Here is a 26376-nt window from a genome sequence, read left to right on the forward strand (position 1 = left end):
GAAGGTTAAAGCCTTCCTTATCTTTAAAGGCCTCCCTCTAGGGATCTGCTTCTGCCAGCCAAACTCCATATCCTGAAAGCTCTACAACCTTCAAAATAGAAACCCAAGCTGGGGCCTAGACATTCAAAACACGAGCATACGGAGGCATTCCAGATTCAGCCATAACAATAATCACTGCATTCTACAAGCATTAGAGAAGTCTCTGAAATTTATTCCTGTGACTTAAATGAATCTCTTAAACCCTTCACCTGTCACTCTTCAGTCCCTTCCAGCTTCCAATAACATCATGCTATTCTCTGTTCCTGTTTGCTTGGAGTATGGGTGATTTTGTTATTGTTGCTGTTTGTTTGTTTGCACAAATGAGATCATCCAATGTTTGGTCTTGTACTGTCTTATTTCACGTAGCAGTTTCACTAAGTTGCGAAAATTGACAGAATTTTCTTCTATTTTTAGGGCTGATGAGCATTCCACTGTATGTATTTGTGTATAAGTGTGGGTATGTGTCATTTTTTTCTGCCATTTTCTTTATCCATTCATGTATTCAGGGACACCTAGGCTGCCCTTTGTTTTGGCTATTATGACTATTGCTGCAATGAACAAGAGGTGAAGATGTCTCTTTAACATATTGATCTCATTTCCTTCTGAAATGAACCCAGTAATGAGATTGCTGGGTCATATGGGAGCTGTTTTATTATTCAGGGAACTTCCAGACTGTTTTCCATAATGACTGTACTAATTTCCATTTCCATCAACACTGTACAACTGTTCATTGTACAAGGAAGTTGAAAGAGCTGGTAATTACAAGCTCACACTTGTAAGCAACAACAAATGCCACAGGTCTGTGTTTACGAATACAAAAACACATGAACTTGCAGCATTTCACAGCTGAGGAGGGGACATGTTTATTCTGACTGTAACCCTGACAAAATCACATCTATCTTTTCTCTTTTTTTTTTCTTCTTGGTTTTTTGAGACAGGGTTTCTCTGTAGCTTTGGAGCCTGTCCTGGACTATCTCTGTAGATCAGGTTGGCCTTGAACTCACAGAGCTCCACCTGCCTCTGCCTCCCTAGTGCTGGGCATGCGCCACCACTGCCCTGCTATCTTTTCTCTTTTTAAAGTATTTATTATATAAAATAATGGGTTTTGTTATGACGTTCTCATGCAACACATAGTGTACTTTGGTTTTATGAATGTACTTCCTTAAACTGTGTGTGTGTGTGTGTGTGTGTGTGTGTATACTCTCACACATATCAAGGTCAGAGCACAACTTTCAGGAGTTTATCCTCGAATTCCTCCTTAGTAAAGCAGGATTTCTCTTTTTTCTGCTACTGTGATGTGTACTCCAGGCTAGCTGACCCTCAAGCTTTAGGTGGCTTTTCCTGATTCTGTCTCTCTTCTTCCTGTATGAGTACCAGGATTACAGGTGCATGCCTCATCATCAGTTTTTTTTTATGTGGGTCCCAGGGGTCAAACTTAGCATGTCAAGTTTGAGCAGCTATCACTTTTACCCAGGAATCCACTTTCCCAACTCATTCAGTTTAACTCATCTCTAGACAGGTCTCATGAATGCCAAACTGGCCTCAACTTCAAAGTGCAGCTGATGATGACCTTGAACTTCTGATCCTCTCACCTTTACCTCCTGAGTTCTGGGGTTAAAAGAGTGCAACACCATTCCCTTCTTTTCAGGTAGGGGATGGAACCCAGGGCTTGATACATGCCAGACAATCACTCTGCTGTCTGAACTACATCTCTAGCCTCATGCAATACTCACCTTCTCCTGTCCCGTCTACCCACCTGCTACTGGTCCTCTTCATATTCCCAAATAGTTTCCTCTCTGTTTTCAAATCTTAAGTTAATTAAAGTCCAAAATGATCTCTTTTGCTACCAGGGAAATAAATGTAACTTACTTTTCAATAAATTACCATTCTCCACTTCCTAAGTAACACTACTAATTACCAAAATACCCAGTAGGTAGTCCTGAAAGAGCAACTACATTCTTTCCACTTGAAGACCATGCTTATTGTTGCTTTCTTGTTTCACTGGGTGCTGGAAGCAAAGGTGGTCTCTGTTAATTGACCTAAGTACTAAAGAAAAAAAAAAAAACAAAACTGTTCTTAAAAAGAGCCTTTAGTGCACACCACTGATTCAATGGCCTAGGGACATTAAAATGAATAATGATTTGATACTTTACAAAAGTAATGTGATATCTTGATTTCCTTTCATTCCAGTTTCCAGATATTGTTTCAGTGTATCATCGATCTGCTTCAAACTCTTGAGAAACATCCAAACACTTAGCTTAAAGTTTAACAACTACATAAGATACAGGGGTCTGGAAGGGAATGGGAAGGGAAGGTGTGGGTTGAAGGAAAACATTTCTAAACTAGCACATGGTTTTCTTTTTTCCTAAACTTCCCCATATATAAAGGAACAGGATAAGGACATGAGGAGGAGGGAAGGCATGATGCCAGGGAGGGTGCCTGTATGGCTTTGGCTAAGGAGTCAAAAGTCCACCAGATGGTTGGAAGAGGAGGAACCAGGCCAGCAGGGTGGAGGCACAGTCGGGTTCCTAGGAAGTCTGGACCACTGGTGATGGTGGGGTGGGGGCAGAGCTGGGAGCCAAGGGGGCTCTCCTTAGCAACCCTAGCCTTTGAAAATGCTCATGCTGTTTACCCATGTTTGGTTTCTCTGAACCGAGGCCCACAGGGCAAGTCAAGTGAGGAGGAGGAAGAACGGCGGCGAAGAGGAGGAGGCGGCTTTGGAGTTTTCCCATTCCTGCTCTTTACTTTATTCCACCCTACATCCATTCTAAACTAAAATGATCCCTAAGTAAGAGGATATGGTGGTGTGGAAACAGAAGTGGAAGATTCCAAGGCTGAAAAACATTGTAAAAAGAAAGCCACAAGTATTCCTAAATGTGGGAAGGATCTTTAATAATCCATAAAGGGCCACTGCCTGTGAAATGTGGTTGTCAGAGCCACATGCTGAGAGAATACATTGGTTTCTGCCAGGTGTGTGCCCATCTCTTTCCTCAGCCATGACCACTGTGACATTTATAGGCAGAGCACCATTTCTCCTACTTTCTGTGAGAGATAAATGTGCTCATTTGTTTATTTACTCATTCATTAATTCATTCATTCAGCATGTGCTCATGGATAGCCTGGACCCTGGTGGAAGGTCCAGGGCAGCAGTTATGGCTAACAAAGTCTCCTTTGTTCATAGCACTTGGAGCCCAGCGGAGGACACCTGCAAAAACCCAAGTTCAGTAAGTGCAGTGAACGTGAGGTATATGTGACTTGCTAACTGGTCCTTTGGAGGAAACAGAGAGACCTCTATGTTGAAGCCACCATTTCCAAAACGTCTATCCCAGAAGACCTCACAATGAAGGCGACCTTGATTAAGGCCCCAAGTTAAGGAGGCAAGGTGTGGGAGAGGAGAGCTTTGAGGTGGGAAAGAGCAGGTACAGAGGCTGGGAAGATGTTGTCTGCCTGGGCCTCAGGGAAGAGCAGGGACTGGCGGTCTTAGAAGATGAGTAACCAAGCCAGCCAAGGGAGCAGTGGATGGGGCAGCTGGATGCATTCCACATGGGAAGAAAAGTGTTCACTCTGAGTGACCAGGTGTTACTGGATCAGGGACAAGGCCCTGAACTTATATTAACAAACAAAATAAAACAAACTTTTGCATGTGTATGTGTATGTGTGTGCATTTTCATATATGTGTAGGTTTATGTGTGTGAAGGCTACCTCTACTGTGTCATTCCTTAGGATGTTCTCCACTTTGTTTTGAGACAGCCTCTCTGGCTCAAAGCTCACCCATGTGGCTAGGCTGGCTGGCCAGAAAGCCCCAGGGATCTATCTCTTTCAGGCTCCCAGAACTGGTATAACAAGCCTGTGCCATTATGCCCACCCTTTTACACGGTGCTGGGGCTAGAACTCAGGCCCTCATGTTTGCAAAGCAAGCACTTTACTGAGCTATCACTTTAACCTCTAAAGTACATTTCAATCAATGCATGTTGTTAATCTGTCTTGCAGATGCACAGCAGGATGGTAGAGGAAAGACAAAGTACAGGGACCCGAAAGGAAGCTGTTGCTTAGATTGGGGCACTAACACTTGTACAGCCCATGTGGTAGCAAGGTGTTGAGCACACCAGAACACTCCAGGAGGATGTCCTAAGAAGTCAGGAAGACCTTAGATGTCAGTACTTTACAATTATCCTCTAAGGCTTTGGCCTGTACACAGGAGATGAGGAAGCCTGAAGAGGGTATATACGCTGGGTATGACAAAACATAGGCTTAGGCATGGTCCTCACAGGTGTGAGGAGCCAATACCCAAAACGTGCAGGGAGGATGGTAACAAGAGAAAGAAGCTTTCTCCTGAGGTGTAGCCAGCAGTCATGGGAACCCTTTGGGGGTCAAACATCTCTTTCACAGGGGTCACATATCAAAGATCCTGCAGATCATATATTTACATTATGAATCATAACAGCAGCAAAATTACAGTTATGAAGTAGAAACAAAAGTAGTTTTATGGTTGGGGATCACCACAACCTGAGGAACTGTATTAAAGGGTCGCAGCTTTAGGAAGGTTGAGGACCACTGTGTTAGAGTGTTTGTTGTCTGCTCTAGAAAGGCATGTTTTAAAATTCCTGGAGCTTCACCTTGGGCCCTGAGCTGTTACAGAAACCTCTGTGGGCAGAGGTGCTCGGAGTCTGACATTCCCGGCCTCCAAAACACATCCGCTGCCTCTGGAAGGTCAAAGGTATCCCACTCCATTCGCAAGGCACCCAGTGGTATTCTCCTCTTCTCTTTTAGAATGATGCTCAGGAAAAATCCATTACCAAGCCATTAGATTTGTTGCTGGTGAATTTAGTGCTCATCAAAATAATCTAGAGAACCTGTTAAAATATATATTTCCCGGCTGCGTTCCCAGAAGTTGGAAGGTGGAGGGAGGGACCTGAAGATGGCCAAGTTCTTCTGTTGATCATGGGAGTTTAGGAATTGCTCAATCGATTCTGGAAGGCAGAGATCAGAGCTTATCTATCCATCCGCGTTTACAGCAGATTGTTTTTCCTCTAAATGTTTGATGCTTCGGGGGTGAGTTGGAAGATACAAATTTGTCTGGCTCCATCTTTTTTTTTTTTTTTTTTTAGGGTTGTCCTAAAAGTCAAAAGACTAAGTTATATTACTTGTATTGTTTTTGCTTAGTTTTGTTATTTTGTTTCTCATTTTTCTATGTATTCAACAAATATTTGCACGGGAAGGAGGCTCGGTGCTGCCACCCCTTCTGAGGGTCATCCAGTTTGGCTGCTTTATATATATAGTCTTCTTGGGGTGACTGCTGAAGGAACTTGCATGTCTTTGGAGATTAAGCTCCATGACAGCACAGGAATTAGCATGAAGTGGATCTCCAAAACAACTAGTAATCAACCACAGACTGGATATTCATATTTTAGCATTTGTAATTTCTAATAGAACCTTCAGGGTTCTGGCAAACAAAGCAAGAGCAGGGCTTCCATTGGATGGGAACTGTCTGTCTCCTCACACCTGCCAAATGTTTCTTGTTGCACCTTCTCAGATTTCTTTTGGATTTTCCAGAACCCAGGCCTGCCTCCTGAGGATGTGTCTAAGAATGGCCTTCGGACATTCTTCTACACCCAATTCCTTCTCTACAGTCAGTGACACAACTTAATCTACTGACACATTTTTTTTTTTTTTCCTTCCTAATTTTGGAATGAAGGTGAAACCTGGGGAATCCTGTGGATTCTGGACCCTGAACAAAAAGGCTGGAGCGCCCTACTCTTCCAATTATCAGGCCAGGAAAGAATCTGGCTGAAAGCAAGGCGCGTGAGTCTGCTTTTGCACAGAGCTCTGGGCTTCCTCAACCGCCACCCTAACAGCTAGAGCACGTTGGGTGATGGGCCCACCACGAGCCTCAGCGCCCACGTGGTGGGCCTGCCCGCTTGGCGCCCACTTGCAGAATCATCCCCACAGCTGCGCTGCCATCCACTTATAGCTCCATACCGGGCGATGATCCCTCCATCCCTCTTTAGAGATGGCACCACACATCCGACTCCACCTCTCAGGGCTGGCGGCGTCGCATCTCCAACACTACGCGGTTCCACCCTATCCTCCTCGCCGTCCCTGCAGCTTGTAGGAGTCCTAGACCCGACAGGCCCCGCCCTTGAGAGAGCCCCGCCCCCCGCCCCCGCCCATTGGTCCTCGGGCGGGGCGTGGGCGGCTCCTGCGGGCGCAGGCGGGGCAGCGGTTCCAAGGCTGGCGCGCGTGGGCCAGGTCTTCACTGTTTCCTGAGTACCGGAGCCGGAGCTGTCCGGCATTTCTCGACCTCCTGGCCATGAGCAAAGGAAATGAGCCCTCGAGCTCCAGCGCCTCCCTACCGAGGTACCTGGAGCACCTCTCTGGGGATGGCAAAGCCATCGGTGTCCTGACCAGCGGCGGGGATGCCCAAGGTGCGCTCCTACCGCCTCTCTAGCCTGCCTCTTGGTCCCGGGCTAGAGGGGAGGATAACCGGGGTGGGATGATAGGGAGGGAGAGCTTGGGAGAAACGTTGAGTGATGTGGATCTGGGAGAAATGATGAGAAAAAGAGTGAAAATGACGGATGAGCTGAGGCGAACCGGTGGCCCAGAGCAGGAAGAGCCAGCCCTAAACTAGAAAGGACTAGGGTGTGTGAAAAGCGACCTTAGAAAGTGGAGCCCCATTGCCGGGTGAGGTGTAGAGGATGAGGGATATGGTTGTGGGATCCTTCATTGGCAAAATGAATAATTTTTTTTCTCCTTTTAAGATGAATACTTTTTCCTTCCCCAGGTTTATTGATTGAGCTAGCCATGGGGTCGTCTAGTGTCTGAGTCATATGATAGAGCCAGGCGTTCTTTCCTGAAATTAGGTACAGGGCGACTACTCGGATGCCAAGGAACTCGCCCCACCCCAGTCCCTGGGCATCGTAGAAAAAACATCGGGGTCCCCGCAGCGCCTCCTGTCCAGTCCCGCCTCCCACGCAGCTCAGGCTACGTCCCCGCTGCTGCATTGCGGGAAGCGCGGCTGGGAGCGCGTAGGGGTCTCTCCGGGCGTGGCGTTGACGGTCAGGCAGCCCCTCGTGTTTTCACTAGGGGGATCTTTTAAAAGGTTTTCTGTTGCCTTCTTGCTCGTGACAAAACTGAAAACTAAAATGGGTCACTAGGCCCTCCCCGCCAGTCTCCCCAGGACAGGAAAGACCAGGAAGTCGGGACTCCTGGACGTCACGGCACTCACTCAAGCACCGGCTGCAGTCTTCCCTTTTCTACCAATGGCGAGGTTGATTTTAGATGTTTGGACTGGATAAACTAAGAGAATATTTAAACTGTAAAAGCGATGGGGGTGACCACATCACGCCCCTGGCCCCTCGCCCTGGGTACACGTGGGGGTACTGGGGTTCCCAGATAGTGGTGTTTCCAATGCTAATTCCTTGATTAGAATTAGAAGCTAGACCTACATTTCCATTAGCGTTCATGCTCTTCAAGCCTTGAGGTCTGCCGGCTGCAGACACTTCCCGGAGCTGGGTTTTGCTTTTGCTTTTCCGTTCTTCCCTCTGCCTTAGAGGAGTCCAAATGTCACGTTTTGTTTTCCTTCCTTCTAAGCCAGCACAAGAGGGGTGGCTTAGGGTTGGAGGCCGGTGTCCTAGCCTTCCGCCCACCCTACAGATGACCTTCACTTCGCCCTTGAGCGGGGCGGGGCCGTCTTCGTGCCGCAGGTTGGGGCTTAGGGCAACGCCCCGCCCGGCGTGGGAGCCTACGTGATGCTGGGCCCGTCGCCTCCGGTGTGCTTTAGGTCTCCCGTACCGGCTCGAATTAGTGTAGCATCCAAGGCGAGTCGGGCTCACAGACACCGGAAACAGCGTCTTCCCAGTGAGGGGTCCCCAGTGTTTTCCCTCCCATTATCTTAAAGGCGCCAATGGCAACATCAGACACCCTAGCACTGCAACAGGCCCTCCTTCCTCTCCTGAAAGCAGTACTAGTATTTTAGTAAGGGGATCCTCAGTACAAATGACTTCATGGAGACCTAGTTTCCCAGAGAGAGACTGCAGTGATACACCGGAGGCTGGAAAAACAGCAAAGTGGAATGTGAGATAACATCACCAGAGTTACCCAAATTTAAATGCCTGAAGATACCCAGCTATGGGGCAGTCAGGAGCCTGTACTAGGACACCAAAATGGGAGGACTTCTAAAGTCTTGCATCCTTACACAGAACCATGCTAAGGCAAAGTAGGAAGTATTTTAAGTATTAATAAGGGGCATCCATATTGTCATACCTGAGCTGTTCCTTGGGAAGAAAGTCAAAGCCAGTTGTATGGGCACTCTGCCTGGTTTTTCTTAGAACTTGTGTAAACAGTCATGTTTTGTTGTCATACTATATTGGACCTGTTTGAGGGGTGCATGTTGTTGTGTTTTGGTGTTTTTTTTTTCCCTGCAAAATTCTTTCGAGATGCTTACAGAACCTGGACTTAGCAGTGTTTCTCCTGGGACAGAAGAAAGTGGTTATTATACCCCATTCTTTCACTATTTTGTCTTGATTTCATCAATACCTGATTTTTCCTTGAGAGAGGGGTTTGTTCATAGCCAGAGGTTCATAGCCAAATCTTACACTGATGGAATAATAGTATAGTTTTATGCTGAAATGGCCATATTTAGTATAGTACATATTCTACACATCTTATGCCGAAGTCTTGCAATTATCATCTCTATGCCTAATGACATGACTTCAAGATACTGAGTTCTTCATTTTGGAGGTGGGGAAAAAGACTCACAAGAGATAAGTAACTTAGGCAAGGCCATGAGGCTTATACCTGGTGGTAACAGGATTTAAATGATGCTTTATGAAATCTCATCCCCAAATTCTCCTTACTGAACCTTGTCTTCATGGCATCTTTCTCCGTAAGACTGGTTGAGTTATTGCTCCAAAGTGAATGGAGCCCAGCTTTCTCAAAAGTATACGGATTCTCTTTGGACATCTTTGTTAGCAGAGGAGGTAAACGCCCTTTTTTTTTGTAGTAATAGTAACAGCAAGGTGACTTAAACTGTACAGCATAACACTCAATACAAAGGCAGCAGAAGGCTTTCTTTTTCCAAAGGAATTTATATTGTATCATTATAAAATAAAACTGAAAAGTCACCATTAATTTCACTGTAGCCTAAAATGAACTCCACATTGCTAGACAGGCAAGTTTACTATGACTAAGTACCTTGAGGCAGTATTGCATCCTGTACAAAAATGATTAATGATTTTAGATACACTGTGGTAGGTTGCTGAGATGCCTCAGTGGGTAAACATGCTTTTTACCAAGTCTGGTGAGTTCAATCCTTGATTCTCCCGTGGTGGAAGGAGAAAACGGACTCCTGCAAGTTGTCCTCTGACTTCCTTGTGTGCACCATGGCCCATCACACCCCTCCCCACATACACATATAAATAAATACATTAATATAATAATTTAAAAAATTAGATTGTGGCCTCTGTATATCTGGTGTATGGTGGCATTCAGATTAGTCAGAATCCATGGTACATATTTAGGATAGGCTCAGTTGTTTTATTGTCTATGGAGTCATCAACATTAATACAGTATTTACAAAACACTTACTTAGATTCTATATGACTCTCTCTAGGCTCTGTGGAAATAACTAGCCATTAAAGACTGCTTGTTATGTGGTAGGCTGAATTTACTCTGGATGTCAAGTTACCTCCATCTGATGCATAAGCCAATGAAGTTTAAGATGAACTGGTTTTCTGAAGTTCACAGAACTGAGTGTCAGAGCCAAGACTTATGGCTGTAGATGGATGCAGATGCAATGTGCTGTTGACAGAGTTCCCGTTGGAACTATGGCCACACCATCAGGATTGTCGAGCAGCAAGCATTGTGATATTTGTTGACTGTCTTCCACCTAGAATCACCAGTGAAAGTGACAGGGAGTAAATGTGACTTGTTTTGGGTGAATTAAACCCTCACTAATCAAAATTGCTCTTTCAGCCTTTGAGCAATAGGTACCAACTAATAATTATAAGAACTTTAAAATTACAATTAGAAGCTAGAGGTGCCCACAGACCTGACCCAAGTGCTGATTTGGTTCCTCTATTGTATACATTCACTCTGCCCTCTGTATTTGTGGATTTCACATTTGCAAATGCTGTCAAACATGGCTTCAACATAAAATGTAGCATGTACTAAAGTAATACCTGCGACTATGTTTCATTATCATTACCCCCTAATCAATATAGCATAATAACCATTTGCATTCTATTTGCATTGTACTAGCTGTGATACATTAATGCAGAGATCCTTTAAGGCATTGGGAGAATGTGCAAGGTTGTATAAAACTTTTGTCATTTTTATAGATGTACTTCTGAGTCCTTCAATTGATTTCTGAAAGGATCAATTCCCAGGGGGAAAAAAAAAGCAAGTCTACATTCATTGAACACCCAGATGAGCCCCTTCATTACTCATAGCTGTGTTTGTATGGAATGCCAGTATATGCAACAAAGACTTTGTGAACAATAGACTTGTGTGTGTGTGTGTGTGTGTACACACGTGTACGAGTGTGTGCATGAGCAAAGCACAAAAGCATATGTGCTTACTATCTTAAGAATACCTGTCTGTTCTTTGAGTGCATGTTTCTAGGTTAAAATAATTATTTGAGCAAAAATAAGGACAAGTCCATCACATACACAAAGTAGGGGCTTTGTATGACTGTGTAGTGTCTCTTTGTTTATTTTCTTGGTGCTGGGGATCAAACCAGAGCTTTGCATATGCCAGGTAAGTGGTCTACAATGAAGTTGCTTCCCAAGCCCCAGAGCATCATTTTTTGAGGCAGGTATTTTGTGTGATGTGTGTTCCTATGACTTTTGGAAGCTGTTTTGTTGCCTTTCCAGAGTAAGTAAGTCAAGAAGATGAAAACCTGAGGCATGTTTTCCTCTGCTTACAGTGAACTCAGAGCTTTTGGTTGTGAAGAAGGCTTTTATCCAGGAAACCTGAAGCTGTTTAAGATTTGATCTATTGATTTGCTGTCAAAAGCCATGAGAATTAGAAATACAAAGATAAGGTCACCACATGTTGCAGACAGATGTCAGAATACAAAACTGCATTCTTTTGCTATTACAGTCACCACACGATGTTGAGTGCTCAGGGATGAGGAGCAGGCGGCTGTACTCCGCAAAAAGCTGAGTCACCTTTTCAGTATACTCTTCAACAAGCTTTGGCTAGTCTTAGATTTTTATTTGTTGCCAAGTCCCTCTGTGGAGGCTGGATTCTTCCTCGCAACCGGGCTTTGCCACCTTGTATTTTGTTTGGAATTACAGTACTGTGCCTGTCTAGATGGATGAAACTTTACAACTTGGCAGGACGGTCTTCCTGGACTCAGACTTATCTGTGGGCCCTGTCTTCTCTACTAGAACAGCAACACGAGTGAAGGAGTCAGAATGTCCGATATCTCCACCCCCCCCCCCCCCCCCCCCCCCGTATCCCTGTCCCATTCCTCTTATCTCCTAACATAGTCAGGCAACGGGAGGACACAGAGCCAAAGAGGAAGGGGTGGACTTCTGGGCTTCTAACAGCACTGCCCCCAAAGGACCCATTCACTATCTTGTCCATCCTCACTGTGCTTACAGCCACCTGTAAGGTGTAAAGGTCATTTTATAGAATGGAGAGGCAGAGACCTGGAGTTTAGTGACTCAGAAGAAACAGGAGCAAGTCACACAGATGGAGGCTTGAGGAAGTGGAGCAGGTCATGTGACTGACTGGATGCTACTGTGGACACAGCCTAGGAAGAAACAGAAGGGCTTTTGAGCAGGTGGGGGCACAAGATAGACAAGAGCTCATCTGCCAAAACAATAAAGATGATAAATGAAAAAGGTAGGGGTAGGAAGGCTTGTGAGGATGTATTTTCAATGCTGCTTGTAACAGCAACTAATAAATAAACAAATAGGGAAAAAAAAATAAGTCCGTGAAAAATTATCCATAGGAAGTAGGTCCTATCAGCTCATGGTCTAGAACATTCATCAGTGTTTAATAAGGACCTAGTTATGCAGCAGGCTATGTATAGTATTTCACACATTAATGATTAGATTTTAAGAGCATCTCTGTCCATTAAGAATAAGGTTTGCATTGGCGGCTTGTATTTTACAGGTCATTATTGATATAGTAGCCACATGAATGCAAGTAACAGAAAGAGGTGAAATAATTATATGTGTAATCAGGATTCTGCAACATTATGATCATATTGGCTATACAAGACTTTCTTTTCTGAATTAAAACCGGAATCTGTATGTACTGCTATTATAACACTTAAATTTGGGCAAGACACATGTGACCAGAAGCTACCCTGATGAAGAGTATGGTCAGAGATCCATGATGGTGTGTCATTACCTTCATTTAAAAGAGTCTACCTAGAATTGGGGCACCTGTTCCTCAAGGAAAAGGAGAGACTGTGAAAAATGGAGATGGGAGGGTCATGATGTCATGACGTGGCTGTTGTGCGTGTGCCTGTGACACCAGTGGTGACCTGCACAAGACCTGCCCAGGAGTGGGCCCATCAGTATTCCATCCTCAATGGGAGTGTGACTCAGGAGACTCCCAACTCACAGAGGAGTTCTAGGCAATGAAAGTGTGCAGGGGGCGGGTAGGGGGAATCATATTCCTCAGTGATACAGCCACTTGACCTTACAACCAAGTACCCATCCATCCCTGTTCCTGCAGAGAGCTCTAATTCAGTTTATCACACAATACACAAAGACATGAAAAGTAGGGAAAGGCATTTGGGAAGAGAGGATTTGGTGAGAGAGGGAAGACAAGAGTATAATGGGTGAGGAACTTTGATTTAAGGAAAACATGCATACATGCGCACACACGTGAAATTGGAAAATAATTTATTTTTAAGGAGAACTCTACTTGTATGGAAGCTAGGAGTATAAGCAGGGATCAGATGACAGTGGTCTTGGTGTTTGCTGGGGACTCCTCACTCTCTGAACCCTCTGGTTTCAGGGCCTGCAGTATTTTCCAGCTGTCTGTCTGGCTAACTTTTTCCACTTCAGTTTCTTTGTCACACTGCTCTTCAGTAACCTTCTTGGTTAACCATATAGTGCTTACTGAATCCTCCACACTCCCAGTCTCCCATACTGCTCTGCTTGACTTTTTTTCTCCTTAGTGGTAGTTCGTGTGTGTGTGTGTGTGTGTGTGTGTGTGTGTGTGTGTGTCTTTCTCTGTGTAGGCATTCATGTGTGGGTACCCTTGCTTGCATGGAAACCTGTGGAGGACAAGGATGGACATCAGAGATCTTATCCAATCAGTTCTCCACTTTTTTTTTTTAAACGTTTTTCGAGATAGAGTTTCTCTGTGTAGCTTTGCGCCTTTCCTGGAACTCACTCTGTAGCCCAGGCTGGCCTCGCACTCACAGAGATCCGCCTGCCTCTGCCTCCTGAGTGTTGGGATTAAAGGTGTGCGCCGCCGCTGCCACCACCACCCGGCTCACTCTAAGACACTCTTGTTTCCTATGAACCTGGAGCTCACTGTTGCAGCTAGGCCGGCTAACCCACAAGTGCCCTCCAAGCCACCCCAGGCTCTGTCTGTTTTCATGGGCCACTCCTCCTGGCACTGGCTTTGCGTAGGCATCCATCCTTTATCACAGAGCCATCTTCTCGGCCCCTCATTCATTCCTTTACTCCTATGGCAGGCCAAATTCAGGGTCCCCAGATGGTCCTCCACTAGCTGAATTCCCAGATCCTATTGGTGGGCACCCTTGGTACTTACGTTACTGCTCTTTGCCTTCTTCTGGCTGCACTCAGCTCCAGAGGGCCATGGTCCCCCGCTGTTACATCAGCAAAGTCTCCCAACAGCCCCTGGCAGAGAGCAGACACTCAGTCCACAGATATGGGGTGTATGTGATGGCTAGGCAGATGAAGACATACTTAGAGATTTATCTGCACCCTTCTGATGTTGTTGACTCTTGGACCTGGGGCCAAGGTGGCTCCCAACTTGATAACTGAGGGAGCCAGGCTTTTCCTGGGTTCTGTCCTTTCATCCACACCCCTTCCCTATCAACATCATTTAGAGACAAAGCTTAATGACTAACTACAGTAGCAAGAATAATATAGAGCATGTTTCATCTTTTAAAAAGATCTTTTCTGTTTTCTTTCTGTATATGTGTTTGTCTACGTGAATGAATGCCACGTGTGTGTCCTGCAGAAGCGAGAAGAGGGTGTAGGATTCCCCGAGCTAGAATTACAGGTGGTTGTGAGGCACATTCCATGGGTACTGGGGACTAAACACAGATCTTCTGGAAGAGTGGATTGATGCTTGTTCTTCACCACTGTACCATCTCTCCAGCCACTCACATTCATTTCTTTGACAAACTAGTGGCCCCCTTGAGCCACTTGGCTTTCTTTTTCCCAGAGGAAGTTAGCTGTGGAAATTAATAAGAGAATGGTTGTATATACTGAGGAACAGAAATGTGCTGTCAAAGATTGAGCTAGGAGGTTGGTGCACTCTTCAGATCTCAAAAATGGTGGAAAGATGAACCCAAGTAGTAATAGGATTCTATTAGACAGATGTTTTTCTTATTCTTAATTAATTTTATTAGTTGGTATCTAATATTTGTACTATATGGTACATGAGCTTGTTGCTAGGTACCCATAGATCATGTGCAGCGGCCGAAAGAGGGTGATTAGCTCTTTCATCTAAGTATCTTTCCTATGACTCAAAGTTTAAGTGTTGCCCGAGTAGAATTTCAAAGCCAGCCTTTGCCATGGTGTCGTTTGCCTCACAGCAGCTGGAAAATAAAGATTTACCTAATGTTTCCTTACATGGCTTTTGAATGAAAGACTCTGGCCTCAAAGAAGTGAGCTGGCTGCCATTTCGCCTCCACTGTCCATTAGTGAGAAGCTGTCTGCGACATGGCCGTCCTTCCCATTGCATCTCGGTTCAATACACATTTCCCGTCTAACAGCACCATCGTTGTCTCCATTTTAAATTAGTTTCAGCTCTGTGAGAAGTTGTTCAGGTCAGTGCAGGGCTGACAAACCAGTCTCTACCACCAGTCCTCAATATGTCAATGAAACATGCAAAGTAATAGTGAAAAACAGAAAAAAGGGGATATATTCAGATTGATCACATCCAAGAAGAGAAATGAAGAAGTTCATAGACTGCCCAACCTCACCCCAAGTCTACCTTCCAAGTCCTGAAATCTCCCAGGTTTAGCTTGATTTGAAGACAAGAAGTTTGCATAAGTAGCGTGGTCATGCCCATGAGTGGCTTACCACTGTCTAGCCTACAGTCTGTCCGGCAAGGTGTTTATTTTATTTTACTTTATTTTATTTTTAAAGATTTTTTTTTTTTTTTTGAGACAGGGTTTCTCTGCTGTCCTGGAACTTGTTTTGTAGACCAGGATAGGCTTGAACTCAAACTCACAAAGATCCACCTGCCTGTGCTTCCCATTGCTGAGTCCAAGAACAAGGATGAGACTCTCTGTAGCAGTTGAGTGCCTTACCAAGTATTCTAAGGGGTGGGGTCTTACATGGTTGTTGCCTTACATGTAATTATGAGCTAAAATCAATGATACAAGATTGTTTAGCTACTGTACCAAAGGGGACTACTCATATTGAGTCTATAGCTTCCAAAATATTAAAGGCGTGTACCACTAAGCCCAGCTCCTTGCAAGGTGTTCTGACAATTTAGTAGAAGTATATGCACCTTCTTTTGAGAGAAAGCTCCACTATGGCTGGTGCCAAGTGCCAACCTTTTTTTTCTCCCAGCATGAGACTCCTGGGGAAATTCCAGTTCCTTGGGGTCCATTGTTTTAGTAGTCTGACAGACAATGAGAGGGACGCCAATGTCTCCTTAGATTACCTTTATTCCTGTTCCAAACCTTCAGGGAGGACTGGGCTGCGATTTAGATTTCTTTCCAAAACACTAAGATTATTGCTTAGTAGGAAGATGACATTTCCCCCATGGAAACACTCAAGAAGATTGTTTTGAGCCCCAGGTCAGACTATAAAACCTAAACAAACGAGTGAATGAACACTATGCTGTAACTGTTCTGGGAAAAACAGTAGGTTGAGTGTGAGTGGACACTCTTGAATCTACTCTTTGTCCCAAATGACCAGGTGGCCAAGGACAAGGACAGCTCTAAGCAAAATGATGAAACAGATGTTCACCCAGGAGACTATAAACCCTGAATTGCAAGGATACATGTCTACATATTGGCTTCTTTGTTTCCTCCTCGATCCCTGTTCACCTCTTCCAGAACCTTCCTGGGGTTCATCTCACTCCTTCAAAAGCATTTTGCATTCATTTCAAACGCAGAGCCTAAAACCTCTGTAGCAGTTAGATAGGAATCTGCCCCTGTAGGCAGTTTTAGGAACTTACCTTGCTTAAGTCGCAGTTTCTCATTTAAGTCTGTTACCTCTGCTGGTCAGTACCCTTCAGAGCCCCAGCTTTCTCCTGCCCCGCCGAGAGATATCCAGATTTCTGCAGGCTTTCCTAGGAGATTTCAGTCCTTGTCGGAGCACTTGTACTGTTTGGGGAGTAAAGTGCTGCCTTTAGGGGGTGGACCCCTAGGGTTTAACTGCTAAGGACTAATTTGCAAGTGGGTGTAAGCCTCCAGGACTTAGGGCGGTGCCTCTTAAAGCATTCTGAGCATGGGGGAAATGCGAACTCTGGTTACACCTGGAAGCTCGGGAGGCAGCCTACAGCCTATAGAATTCCCAGTCTTAGGAGCCCACCTTGGGCCTGGGGTCAACTGCTGGAGTGCAATCACGCCTCCTTCCTGGTGAGCTAGAGGTCATCAGTATAATCTCCACACTGGGAAGTGGTTTCACGTTTCTTTCTATTTATCCCTGGAGTATAGCTGACTCCTGTCACCCTCTCTACAGCTCTCTCCTTTGCTTATCACTCTCAGCTTTCGGCACCCCATTCCTTCTGCCTCTTTTTTTTTTTTAAACCTTTCTAGAGCTTTATTGGGAGAGAAAGAGGGAGAAAGAAAGGGAGAGAAACAGAGAGACCCTGACTCTTCTTCTACAAACACAAATTTGAACCCCCAAGGTTGTTCATGAGATGATGTTTCTGCCAAAAAACTTGTGGAAATGAGATCTTAAGACAGGAGAGGAGCAAAAGGGTCCAGGGCATCATCATTCCTTGGGGGGTTGCATCAACCCATTTCCCAGGGTTTGTACAGTTCAGGTACCTACCTAGTCGTTGATTAAGTGATTTCAGCTGGAGCACAGAGCCCAAAAGCACAGCCATTCTGCCGGAGCCACGGAGTGCTGCTTTTATCCACTTTATCCACACAGCTAAAATGTAAGGGCCAACACATAGCTCACCTTTCCCTTGGAGAGATGCCTGCGGCTATAGCACATAGCTGTGAGGTTGTAGCACATAACTGTGAGGCTGTAGCACATAGCTGTGAGGCTGTAGCACATAGCTGTGAGGCTGTAGCACATAGCTGTGAGGCTGTAGCACATAGCTGTGAATACAGAGGGGCAGGCAGCTCTGTCTGGCAGGGAGAGGGGGAGACTGGAGACCCAGAACTAGGAAGCTAAAGAAAGGCTGCTGGGGGCAGAGTATGGGTGGGGATGATGCCGAAGTTCTGGCAGATGTCACACTGTCACCAACCAGAAGGAGAGTCCTCAGGGTCAGTGTCCTCTCCTTCCCCAGGCTAGTTTTGTTTTCCTTCTCATAGGTCCTTTCAGAGGAGGAGCTTGGCATATGTATGTATGTCTGAGCAAAAAAAACAGTCCTTCTCTTGGCAGAAAGCTCTTCAAACATTGTTGAGTCCAAGAACAAGGGTGAGACTCTGTAGGACACAGCAGTTGAGTGCCTTACCAAGTATTCTAAGGGGTGGGGTCTTACATGGTTGTTGCCTTACATGTAATCATGAGCTAAAATCAATGATACGAGATTCTTTAGCTATTATGCCAAAGGGGACTACTCAAATAGAGTTTTTAGCTTCCAAAATATGTTTTCAGTGGAAAGTACAATTGAGACTATGGGTTTACGTGATAAAGGCATGTGTATACCTCTAAGAGATTTACAGAAATGAAAATGAGGAAAATGTGTGCATATTTGTGTGGGCATGCACCTATTTCTATGGAGGCCAGAGGTCAAGTGCCTTCCTTAATTGTTCTCCACCCTGTTTTTGAGACTTGGACAGGATAGCTAGCCCCCAAGTTACAGCAATCCTCCTGTCTGCCCCTCTTCAGGAATACAAGAACACGGCCGTGGTTGGCTTTTTAGGTGGATGGCAGGGATCAGAACTCAGGTCCCCATGCTTATGTAGCAAGCACTTTATGGATGGGCCTTTGCCCCAGCTCCCATTTTATTTTTGTACTTACTTATTTAAGGATGTCACTTGTCATCCAGCATGCCTACTTTTGATATTTGTTTCCCCAAATTTCAAGGTACAAGATGGGAGATTTGGAGAGAATGGCAGCCTGGGAGGAACTTGGCTGAAAGCCCAGTCGCTCTTCATTCTGAGGCTGAGGACCACATCCTCCCTGCCTTTCCTCCTTGTCCTCTCTCTTCTGCTGGGCCTTAGATCCTGAGCTAAGATGGTACAAGATTCTTCAACTGTTATGCCACTGGCAGGCTAAGAAAGCATGCTTTCAGCTTCCAGAAACTGCTGCTCTTACTAGAAGTGTGGAAAATGTCCCTGGTCTATCTTGAGGATGTATGGAGATTCCTACCAGGCTGGCTTGTTTTACCTTCTCTTCTAACAAAAATGCCATGATTTGTTTAAGACTATTGCCTATTTTTCTAATCATGCTAGGTAGGGATGAAATAACTATTCAACTTCTCCTCAAGCTACAGACCCATTGCCCCCTTCACTATTAATTTCTTTGAATTTGGCTATCAATACTTGCCCTCTGTTTTCTTGAGTGATGGTCTGGAGTTGCCTAAACTTTTGTATTGCAGAGCATGCATCTGCCATCCCAGCACTCCGGAGGCTAAGGAGTTGGAAGTTCTACTCAGCCTCAAGCTTGACTCATAAAAAGGAAAATCCACAGCAGGTTGAGCAGTGGTATTCTGAACTGAAAATAGCCTAGGCTCTTTCATAATGTCAACCCATCTTTAGATGAACCCTAGTGTGGTGGGTACCCTGACTCCCAATTGTTTTCTAGATTCACTGTACTCATCCTTGAGGTTTGTGCCATAGTCATGTCTCATGAGGAAACAGAAGCACAGGCAGTTATGCTGTTTACCCAGGTCTTGGTGGACGAGTGGCAAGCTCTCTATTGACAACTGCTCCTGTTCCTTCCACAGGTATGAACGCTGCTGTCCGTGCTGTGGTGCGCATGGGAATATACGTGGGGGCCAAAGTGTACTTTGTATATGAGGTCAGTGCTTGCTTCCCATTTGTGCTTTCTCTGACTCAGGAATTCGGGCTGCCCACTGGCTCGGAGCCCTGAGCTCACAGGTCTCTCTCCTGCTGACTACCCTGGCTGAGCACCAGAAGTGAGGGAGAAAATGAGATAAGACAGCACAAAAGTCATGCTGGTATCAACTTCCTGGTCTTGATTACTGGGTTAATGATCCTGGATGTGTTAACTCTGTGAACTGATGTCAAAGAATAGTGGGAGAAATGGAAAGAGAAGCCACTCTGAGCTTTCTGTCTTCAAGGGAAAGCTGAAGCCACTTCCTGGTGTCTGCTCATGCCTTAACTTCACAGTGAAGAAAATGAGGGTTAAGTGGAATTTTATTAGTGAGTGCACAGATAAAAATGATGTCATGAGTTTGCCTGGAGAGAGAGAGAACTAGAAAGGAGACTGACAGGAAGAAAACATCTAAAGGGGTAGAGGAGGGAGGGCAAAGAAGGCGATACAATGCCCCCCCCCCCCCCCCCCCCGACTTGAAGGCAGAGGGGAGATATTGGGAGGGGGATAGCAAGAGGGGGTAAGAGAATAGGAGGGAGAGGAGGGGAATGAATGAGGAGAAACGTGGATGAAAATGCCATAATGAAATCCACTATCTCCTGTACTAACTTATACTAAAACTAGGTAACACTAAGTAAACTAACTGAAACTGTTCTCCGTCTCGTGTGTTGAGGTCCTGGCAGCCTAGGAAATATGTATTATGTGAAGAAGCAACCAGTATATACTGAGCCACTTTATTTTCAGAAGTACAAGGAAAATCATTTTGTTTTTAAGTTCATAAAATGTAGCTAAAAATGGAAAAGAATTGTTTTTGAAATGATCACTTCAGGGCTGAGGAGATGGTTCTTGGGGTAAGAACTTTCTATGGAAGCATCAGGACCCAACTGAATCCACAGAAGCCTTGTAGAAGCCACTGTGGCCATATGCATCTGTAATTCCATTAGTCCTATGACACGGTTGGAGGCAGAGACGGGAATGGCCCTAGAATCTGGGGGTTAGGGGTGATGTCACATCAAGCTGATGTGTAAGATTCCTATGTCACTGGCCTATTCAGGTTATTCTCCATTTCTTAAACACTACTTCCAGGTCTACATTGCTATTTAAAGTTTTGTGTTTTGAGTCAGATAATGGCACCAATCAGTTAAAAGTCATGACCATTGTGATGGATACCTCTGCCTGAAGAAACATTTTCTGAAAGCCCTCGGACCCTAACTCTCAACCCCAACCACTACAGAGATGGCTACATCAGATCCCTGCAGACAGGTGTCTGAATGCTGCTAGATGGTTGTCTTAGGGTTTCTGTTGCTGTGAAGAGACACCATGATCAAGGCAACTTTTATAAAAGAAAAACATTTAATTAGGGTGGCTTACATTTTCAGGGGTTCATCCATTTTCATCAGCAGGAATGATGCTGGCTATGTCTTGATATGTAGGCAACAGGAAGTAGACTGTGACACTGGGCAGTATCTTGGGTGCTCAAAGCCCACCCCCACAATAACACACTCCCTTCAACAAGGCCAGCTCTACTTCTAGGCCACACCTCCTAATAGTGCTACTCCCTGTGAGATTATGAGGGCCATTTACGGTCAAACTACCATACTGGTACTTACTAAAACATTTTCCCTTTTGTGAAATGGTTGGCCCTGTATTCCCTTGCTCATGTGTTTATCATTTGCTTGGGAAAGGTTTTCCTGATTCTTGTGTTTTAATTTGCTTTTCAGAATCTGTGGTTGTGTGATATTTCCTTATTACATTTGGGCAGTTTGAAAACCATGGTTCTAACCCTTAGTTCGTTCAGAGCATTTTAACATTTACTGTTTGGAGCACATGAAGGTCAAATTCTCCTTGTGAATTTCCATGCCTGGGCTCTGAACCTGACTGCTGCCATCGCTGGCTCTGCTCTGTGAGGTGTAAACGCAGACTAGGATCCATTGCCACACAGAGCATGAACCCTCTTCCTCTTCTCCCTCCCTCCCTTAGAGTTTGCTTTGGTGTGTAAGGGTCTCTGGAAGGAGGCCATTGACTTACCCATTGGGCCACAGAGCTTCCAGTGTCACTGTAACATTTCACCTGGACTTTTGTGTTGTTCTTTTTGCTCTATTTCAGAGCTTGCATGTGAACACAGAGGTAGGTTCTCTCCCCTTCGCCTGACCTTTCTCTGCTGCTCTCTCCTGCCTCAAGCCTTGTGAGAGAACTGTGCATTCTGGCCTGAGAGCAGTTCCTAATTAGCAAATGTGGTGTTCATGAGCTCTTTGGGGTTGGAGCAGTGCCAGATGAGGTTTCCTGTTAAAATTAGCAGTGGTTTCAAATTTGCTAGCGACTTAGAGTCTACAGAATGTCCCCCCAGGAACCCATGTGATTTGCACACAGGCCACAGTGCTAGTGTCCTCTGCTCATGCTGCATGCAGCTGAGCACCTGAGAAAGTAGAAAGTTCCCCATGAGTCACTGCTTTGATCTTTCTGGTGGCTCTGGATGGTGTATGAGGTTAGGACGGAAGTTATGTCGTTATTTCCTAGTCAAACTGAATCCTCCCACAAACGGTTGTTCTCTGTGCCCTTTGCAAGGCCAGAGAGAGCTCAGCCCTGTGACCCCCAAGCCTAGTGGGGGTGACTTAGACCCAAAGACATTTGCCATTGTTTCAAGACATTTTTGATGATCTCATTGTTAAAGAGGGAGGATTGTTCTGGCATCCAGATGGTAACAGCAGGATCCTGCCTGACACCTTTTAAACCAGACAAGGCAGCTCTCAATCTTGAAGAATCAGTGGGCCCCACGTCAGGTCAAACAATGTTGAGAAACACACTATTCCATGGAGTGCCAACTCTGTTTTGAATGTTGTTAGTTGGGGAAGATGTGTTGCCTGTGTGAGGGTTTAACCTTTGCTAGAAACTGGTAAACTGTTCGTGCTTTCCAGATGCTCCGTGTATGCAGTTGCTGAGTCTGGTGTGTCTGTACTTTGTTCTTTTTCATCCTGTCTTGTGATTGCCTGTCTGGGTTCTGCTGATATTTAGCTATCTCCAAACCTGTGTCTACCAGACTCCGCACATTTAAAAATTAAAGAGCTGATAGGGAGAACATTTTAGGGGCCTACAATGAAAAACTTTTGATCTTTCATTTGAGGTTAACCAGATTTATTCTCCACACTGTTGTTTTTAGAGTTCTCTAGAGGAACAGAACCAACAATATGTAATTATTAGACAGGGTTGATTAGATTGGCTCATATACTCATAGGCTCCGTCTGGCTGGTGAGTTGGGGGAAATGAGTAGATGTTCATTCTAAGGAGCTGGAAGCCTCAGTATGAGAGAGAGACCAAAGCTGCTGTAGGACTAGGCACATGTGTAAGATTCTTTCTTCAGAAGCAGTAAGTTACCTGAGTTGAATCAATTGAAAATGTCATCATCTACTCTAGATGTAAAACTTCTGCTTCTGTAATTTTAAAATCCAAAAAGGACCAGGAAATCTGTAAGCTTTTACTTCCCTTGCTTGACAGCAAAGCCCTGATGGCCTGGAATGAGCCTGAGTATAATCCTGGCTCAGTCTACTAGGTGTGAGGGGCTGTACCTTTCTGTGCAGAAACTGATACCTACAGCGATGGCCTCCACTGAGCTCCAAATTACCTCATTTCACATTTACAGTCATATCCACACAGCCTTTGAAAATGCAAAGCTTTAGAATCGTAGCATATCTCTCCCTGTGGTTAGGTATGGGACTGTGGATCTTTAGCAAGTGGCCTGGTGCCTGGGAATGGATGAATAACCCCCTTTTTTTTTTCTTTTTTCTTTTTTTTGCTGGAGCTGAGGACAGAACCCAGGGCCTTGTGCTTGTTAGGCAAGCGCTCTACCACTGAGCTAAATCCCCAACCCCTGGATGAATAACCCTTTGACCTTGTGTCCTCATTTGACCCATGGGAGTAATATTTGTGCTGGGTATGATGGAGTCAGGAAAGCATCAGGAGTTCAGAGTCATCCTTGATTACCTAGTGAGTTCCAGGCCAGCCTGGGCTATACAAGATCATGCTCTAAAAGAAAAAGAATGCGGGGAGTGGGGGCTGGGAGGGGGAGGGGGATGTCAAGAGGAAAAAAATAGAGAGGGAAGGAAGAAAACAGAAATCTTCTGTCTCTCTCCCTCACTGGTGGAAAATGTGTGGAAGAGTTGTGAGTACTAACCGCAAAGGCACTGTTTGCTGGTTGGCTGCAGGATAAGAAGACATGCTCGCCTTTGACTCCATTGGTTTGTGGCCAGGCACAGAACTGAGGCATGTGACTGAACTGATGTACTCCCGGACTTTCTGGGAACCATGAGTTGTCTAATATTGAGCCTTCTTTATTAATCTCACTCAGCACTGCAGTGTTTGGAATAGGATATTAGGGGTGGGGAATGGGTGTCCTGTCCATTACAGAATTTTCAGAAGCATCCTGCCTCCTCCCCATAATCATGGCAGTCAAGACTGTCCCCAGGTGGCACTGTTCCCTGGTGGCACAGTCCCTCTCATTATTCTCAACCTTTTTGATTTAAATTTAAAAGGTGCCTGGCATTATGTTTTTAAGCGTCATTTAGTGATTCATCCTAACACGTTTGTTCTTGTATACTCCAGTTTCTCAGTTTGCCTAGAACTTTCAATGTTACCAGCAGATTAGAACAGTTAAATGGGGATGGTATGAATTAAGTAATGGGTTCTTCTTCCTCCTCCTTTACCATCTTCTCTTCTGTTCCTCCTCTCTTCTACTCCTCCATCTTCATCCTCATCTTCTTGTTCCTCTTTCCCCTTCCCCCCATTTCTTCTGAAAATATGTGAGAACGTATGAACCTGAAAACTCTTGTATTTCTGGCAAAAGTCTGGTGCCTGCTTGGGCTAAGCTGTTTTGTCTAGCTGCTACTTGCAAGCCTGCAGATCTGGGTCAGGCCTACGTGTGATGCATGTGGAGCCCTTGGGCTCCATCCCAGGGGAGATGGGAAGGGTTGGTGGGTTAACCCAGTTTTTTCCTGTGTAATGAGCTGATTGTTCATTACTTTCTTTCCCCCATTTGTTTTAATTGCTCTTAAGCTGGGTTCTTTCCTTAATGGCCCACAGAAGGCCAGAGCTCCTCAGTAGTGATAAGATAAGGCTAAAAAGTACTGTATAGGAAAGATCCTGTACAGAGCAGGCTGCCCTAGATTAAGTGGGTCCAACACAGGATAGGAAAAAATAAAATTAACCTGGGAGCATCATGCCTGAAGAAGACAGGCTTCTCATTGCTTTTAGTTTATTATGTAGGTTTAATATCTTATGGTTGAAGGTTTCCTGCAGATTTTTAAAGAATCATTCTTGGAGATCTTTACCAAAAAGGTAACCTAAATGTCTTTTGTCTTAAATGAAGGATTTAACAGTTTGATAATGTACATGGGAAGCCATTTATAAATGTCCAAGCTCATCTCTCAGTCCATACTGTGAACAATGGCCAGGAGAATTCTTACCTTTTGGGCAGCTAATCTTGGTATTCTAAATTTTTGTTCCAAATTCTAAATGTGTTAGATGTAAAGAAATAAGGTAGAGGAGAGCTGATACTGCCATATCCTCACAGATCTACCCAAATGGTGACCTTTGTCATCTTCCTGGTGGCTCCAGAGGCCTGAGGATCTCTGCTGTCCTTGTCACCTCCAGTTGATGTGTCTATTTATGGTTCACACCAGACTGGCTTCTCATCTTGAACTTGAGTGATTAGCCTGTCATTTTGGCTTCTCTTGTTTCCAGCATTGAGCTCTAGAGACTGATTTACTACCCCAGTGAAGGCAGGGTGGTTTGGGGTTGAGGAATGTGGCATAGGTGGCAGAGTGTGTGAAGCCTTGCCTTTGGTCACCAGCACAGCAAACTTGGAGGAAGAGTTCCTGTGATCCGGGCACTCAGGAGCTGGAGGCAGGAATAGCAGGAGCCTAAGGGCATCCTCTAAGTTCCAGGCCAGTCTAGGCTTCAGGAGACTGTCCCCTAAGGAAAAAGTAAAATAGATATAAGGCAAAGAAATGAAAGGAAAGATTTTATGCCAACTAGTGGATTGTCACCATTTTTTCCTTCCTGGTCCATATTCCTCCCCACTCTTCTTCCCTTTGCTAGAAGAATGTTGACTCTTACTGCCCGAAAGAATGCACTCCCAACTCCTGATGTTTAAAGTGAGAGATGCTAAGCAGTGACAGAAAACCCCATGAAACCCTGGTCTAGTCTCTGCTCTTCTTATTCTGATTGTGAGCCCTTGTCTCATGCTTTATCTGGGTAATATACTTTAAGCTCTTGCAATGCATGGACAACGCCAGCTGGTGAGATTCCTTGGACTTGACAATAGGTCATGGTACCAGCTCTGATGTTTTTCAACTTCTCTGGGTTGTTCATTGTCATTAAATGCCACTCCTCCTATTCTGATGCAGGCTTTCCCTTCCCCCATCAGTGGTTCAAAATTCAAGCAATGCTGTCCACATTTCATTCAAGCATGTCACTAGGATTTTTTATATATCCATTTGTATGCATTTGAACTTCCTTAATACCCAAACTAGTTAAGCACTAAATCTGCCTAAACCTAAGAGCAGTGGTATTTGAGGGTAGAGCTGTATGGCATCACTACATGCTGTCTCCTGTAGGCTGTTCACCAGCACACTCTGTCAGGCCCACCCAGCCCTTGTACTAACAAGCGTGACTCTTAAGTGTACAGGTTAACTTACACTGATTTCTAAAAGGCCAACTCATATGGTCAGTGCCTGCCCTTCTTACTGGAACTGGCTAGGATATGTCTTGGGTAATGAACATAACTGCAGGTGTGAGTACTGTTTTCTGTTCAATGCTAAAACTATGCTAGGTCTTACACTAAATTTATATGCCCCTTCTGACCTGATAATCCCTACAGCCGTCGTTGTCATGACACAGATTTGGACAGTCTAAACACACAACATTGTCAAATTACAACAGAGTGGACTCTGCCCACTGCTTTCATCTTCACTGTCACCATGGTAAC

At 44.9% G+C, this 26376-nt stretch overlaps 1 protein-coding gene across 2 annotated transcripts in view; it reads left to right on the forward strand.

Moving 5' to 3' along the window:
• Positions 1-6148: 6148 nt before the first annotated feature.
• Positions 6149-26376, forward strand: part of LOC118584716 (phosphofructokinase, platelet) — a 64861-nt gene continuing 44633 nt past the window's right edge. The window contains exons 1-2 of one of the 2 annotated variants that reach the window (XM_036188963.1): positions 6149-6464; positions 19288-19361. In XM_036188963.1, coding sequence (XP_036044856.1) covers positions 6350-6464; positions 19288-19361 — 189 coding nt within the window. In that variant the 5' untranslated portion in view covers positions 6149-6349. The remainder of the gene's footprint in view (positions 6465-19287; positions 19362-26376) is intronic. The other variant, XM_036188962.1, reaches the window with a different exon arrangement.

The sequence above is a fragment of the Onychomys torridus genome, chromosome 5 (assembly GCF_903995425.1).
Source record: "Onychomys torridus chromosome 5, mOncTor1.1, whole genome shotgun sequence".
Lineage (NCBI taxonomy): Eukaryota > Metazoa > Chordata > Mammalia > Rodentia > Cricetidae > Onychomys > Onychomys torridus.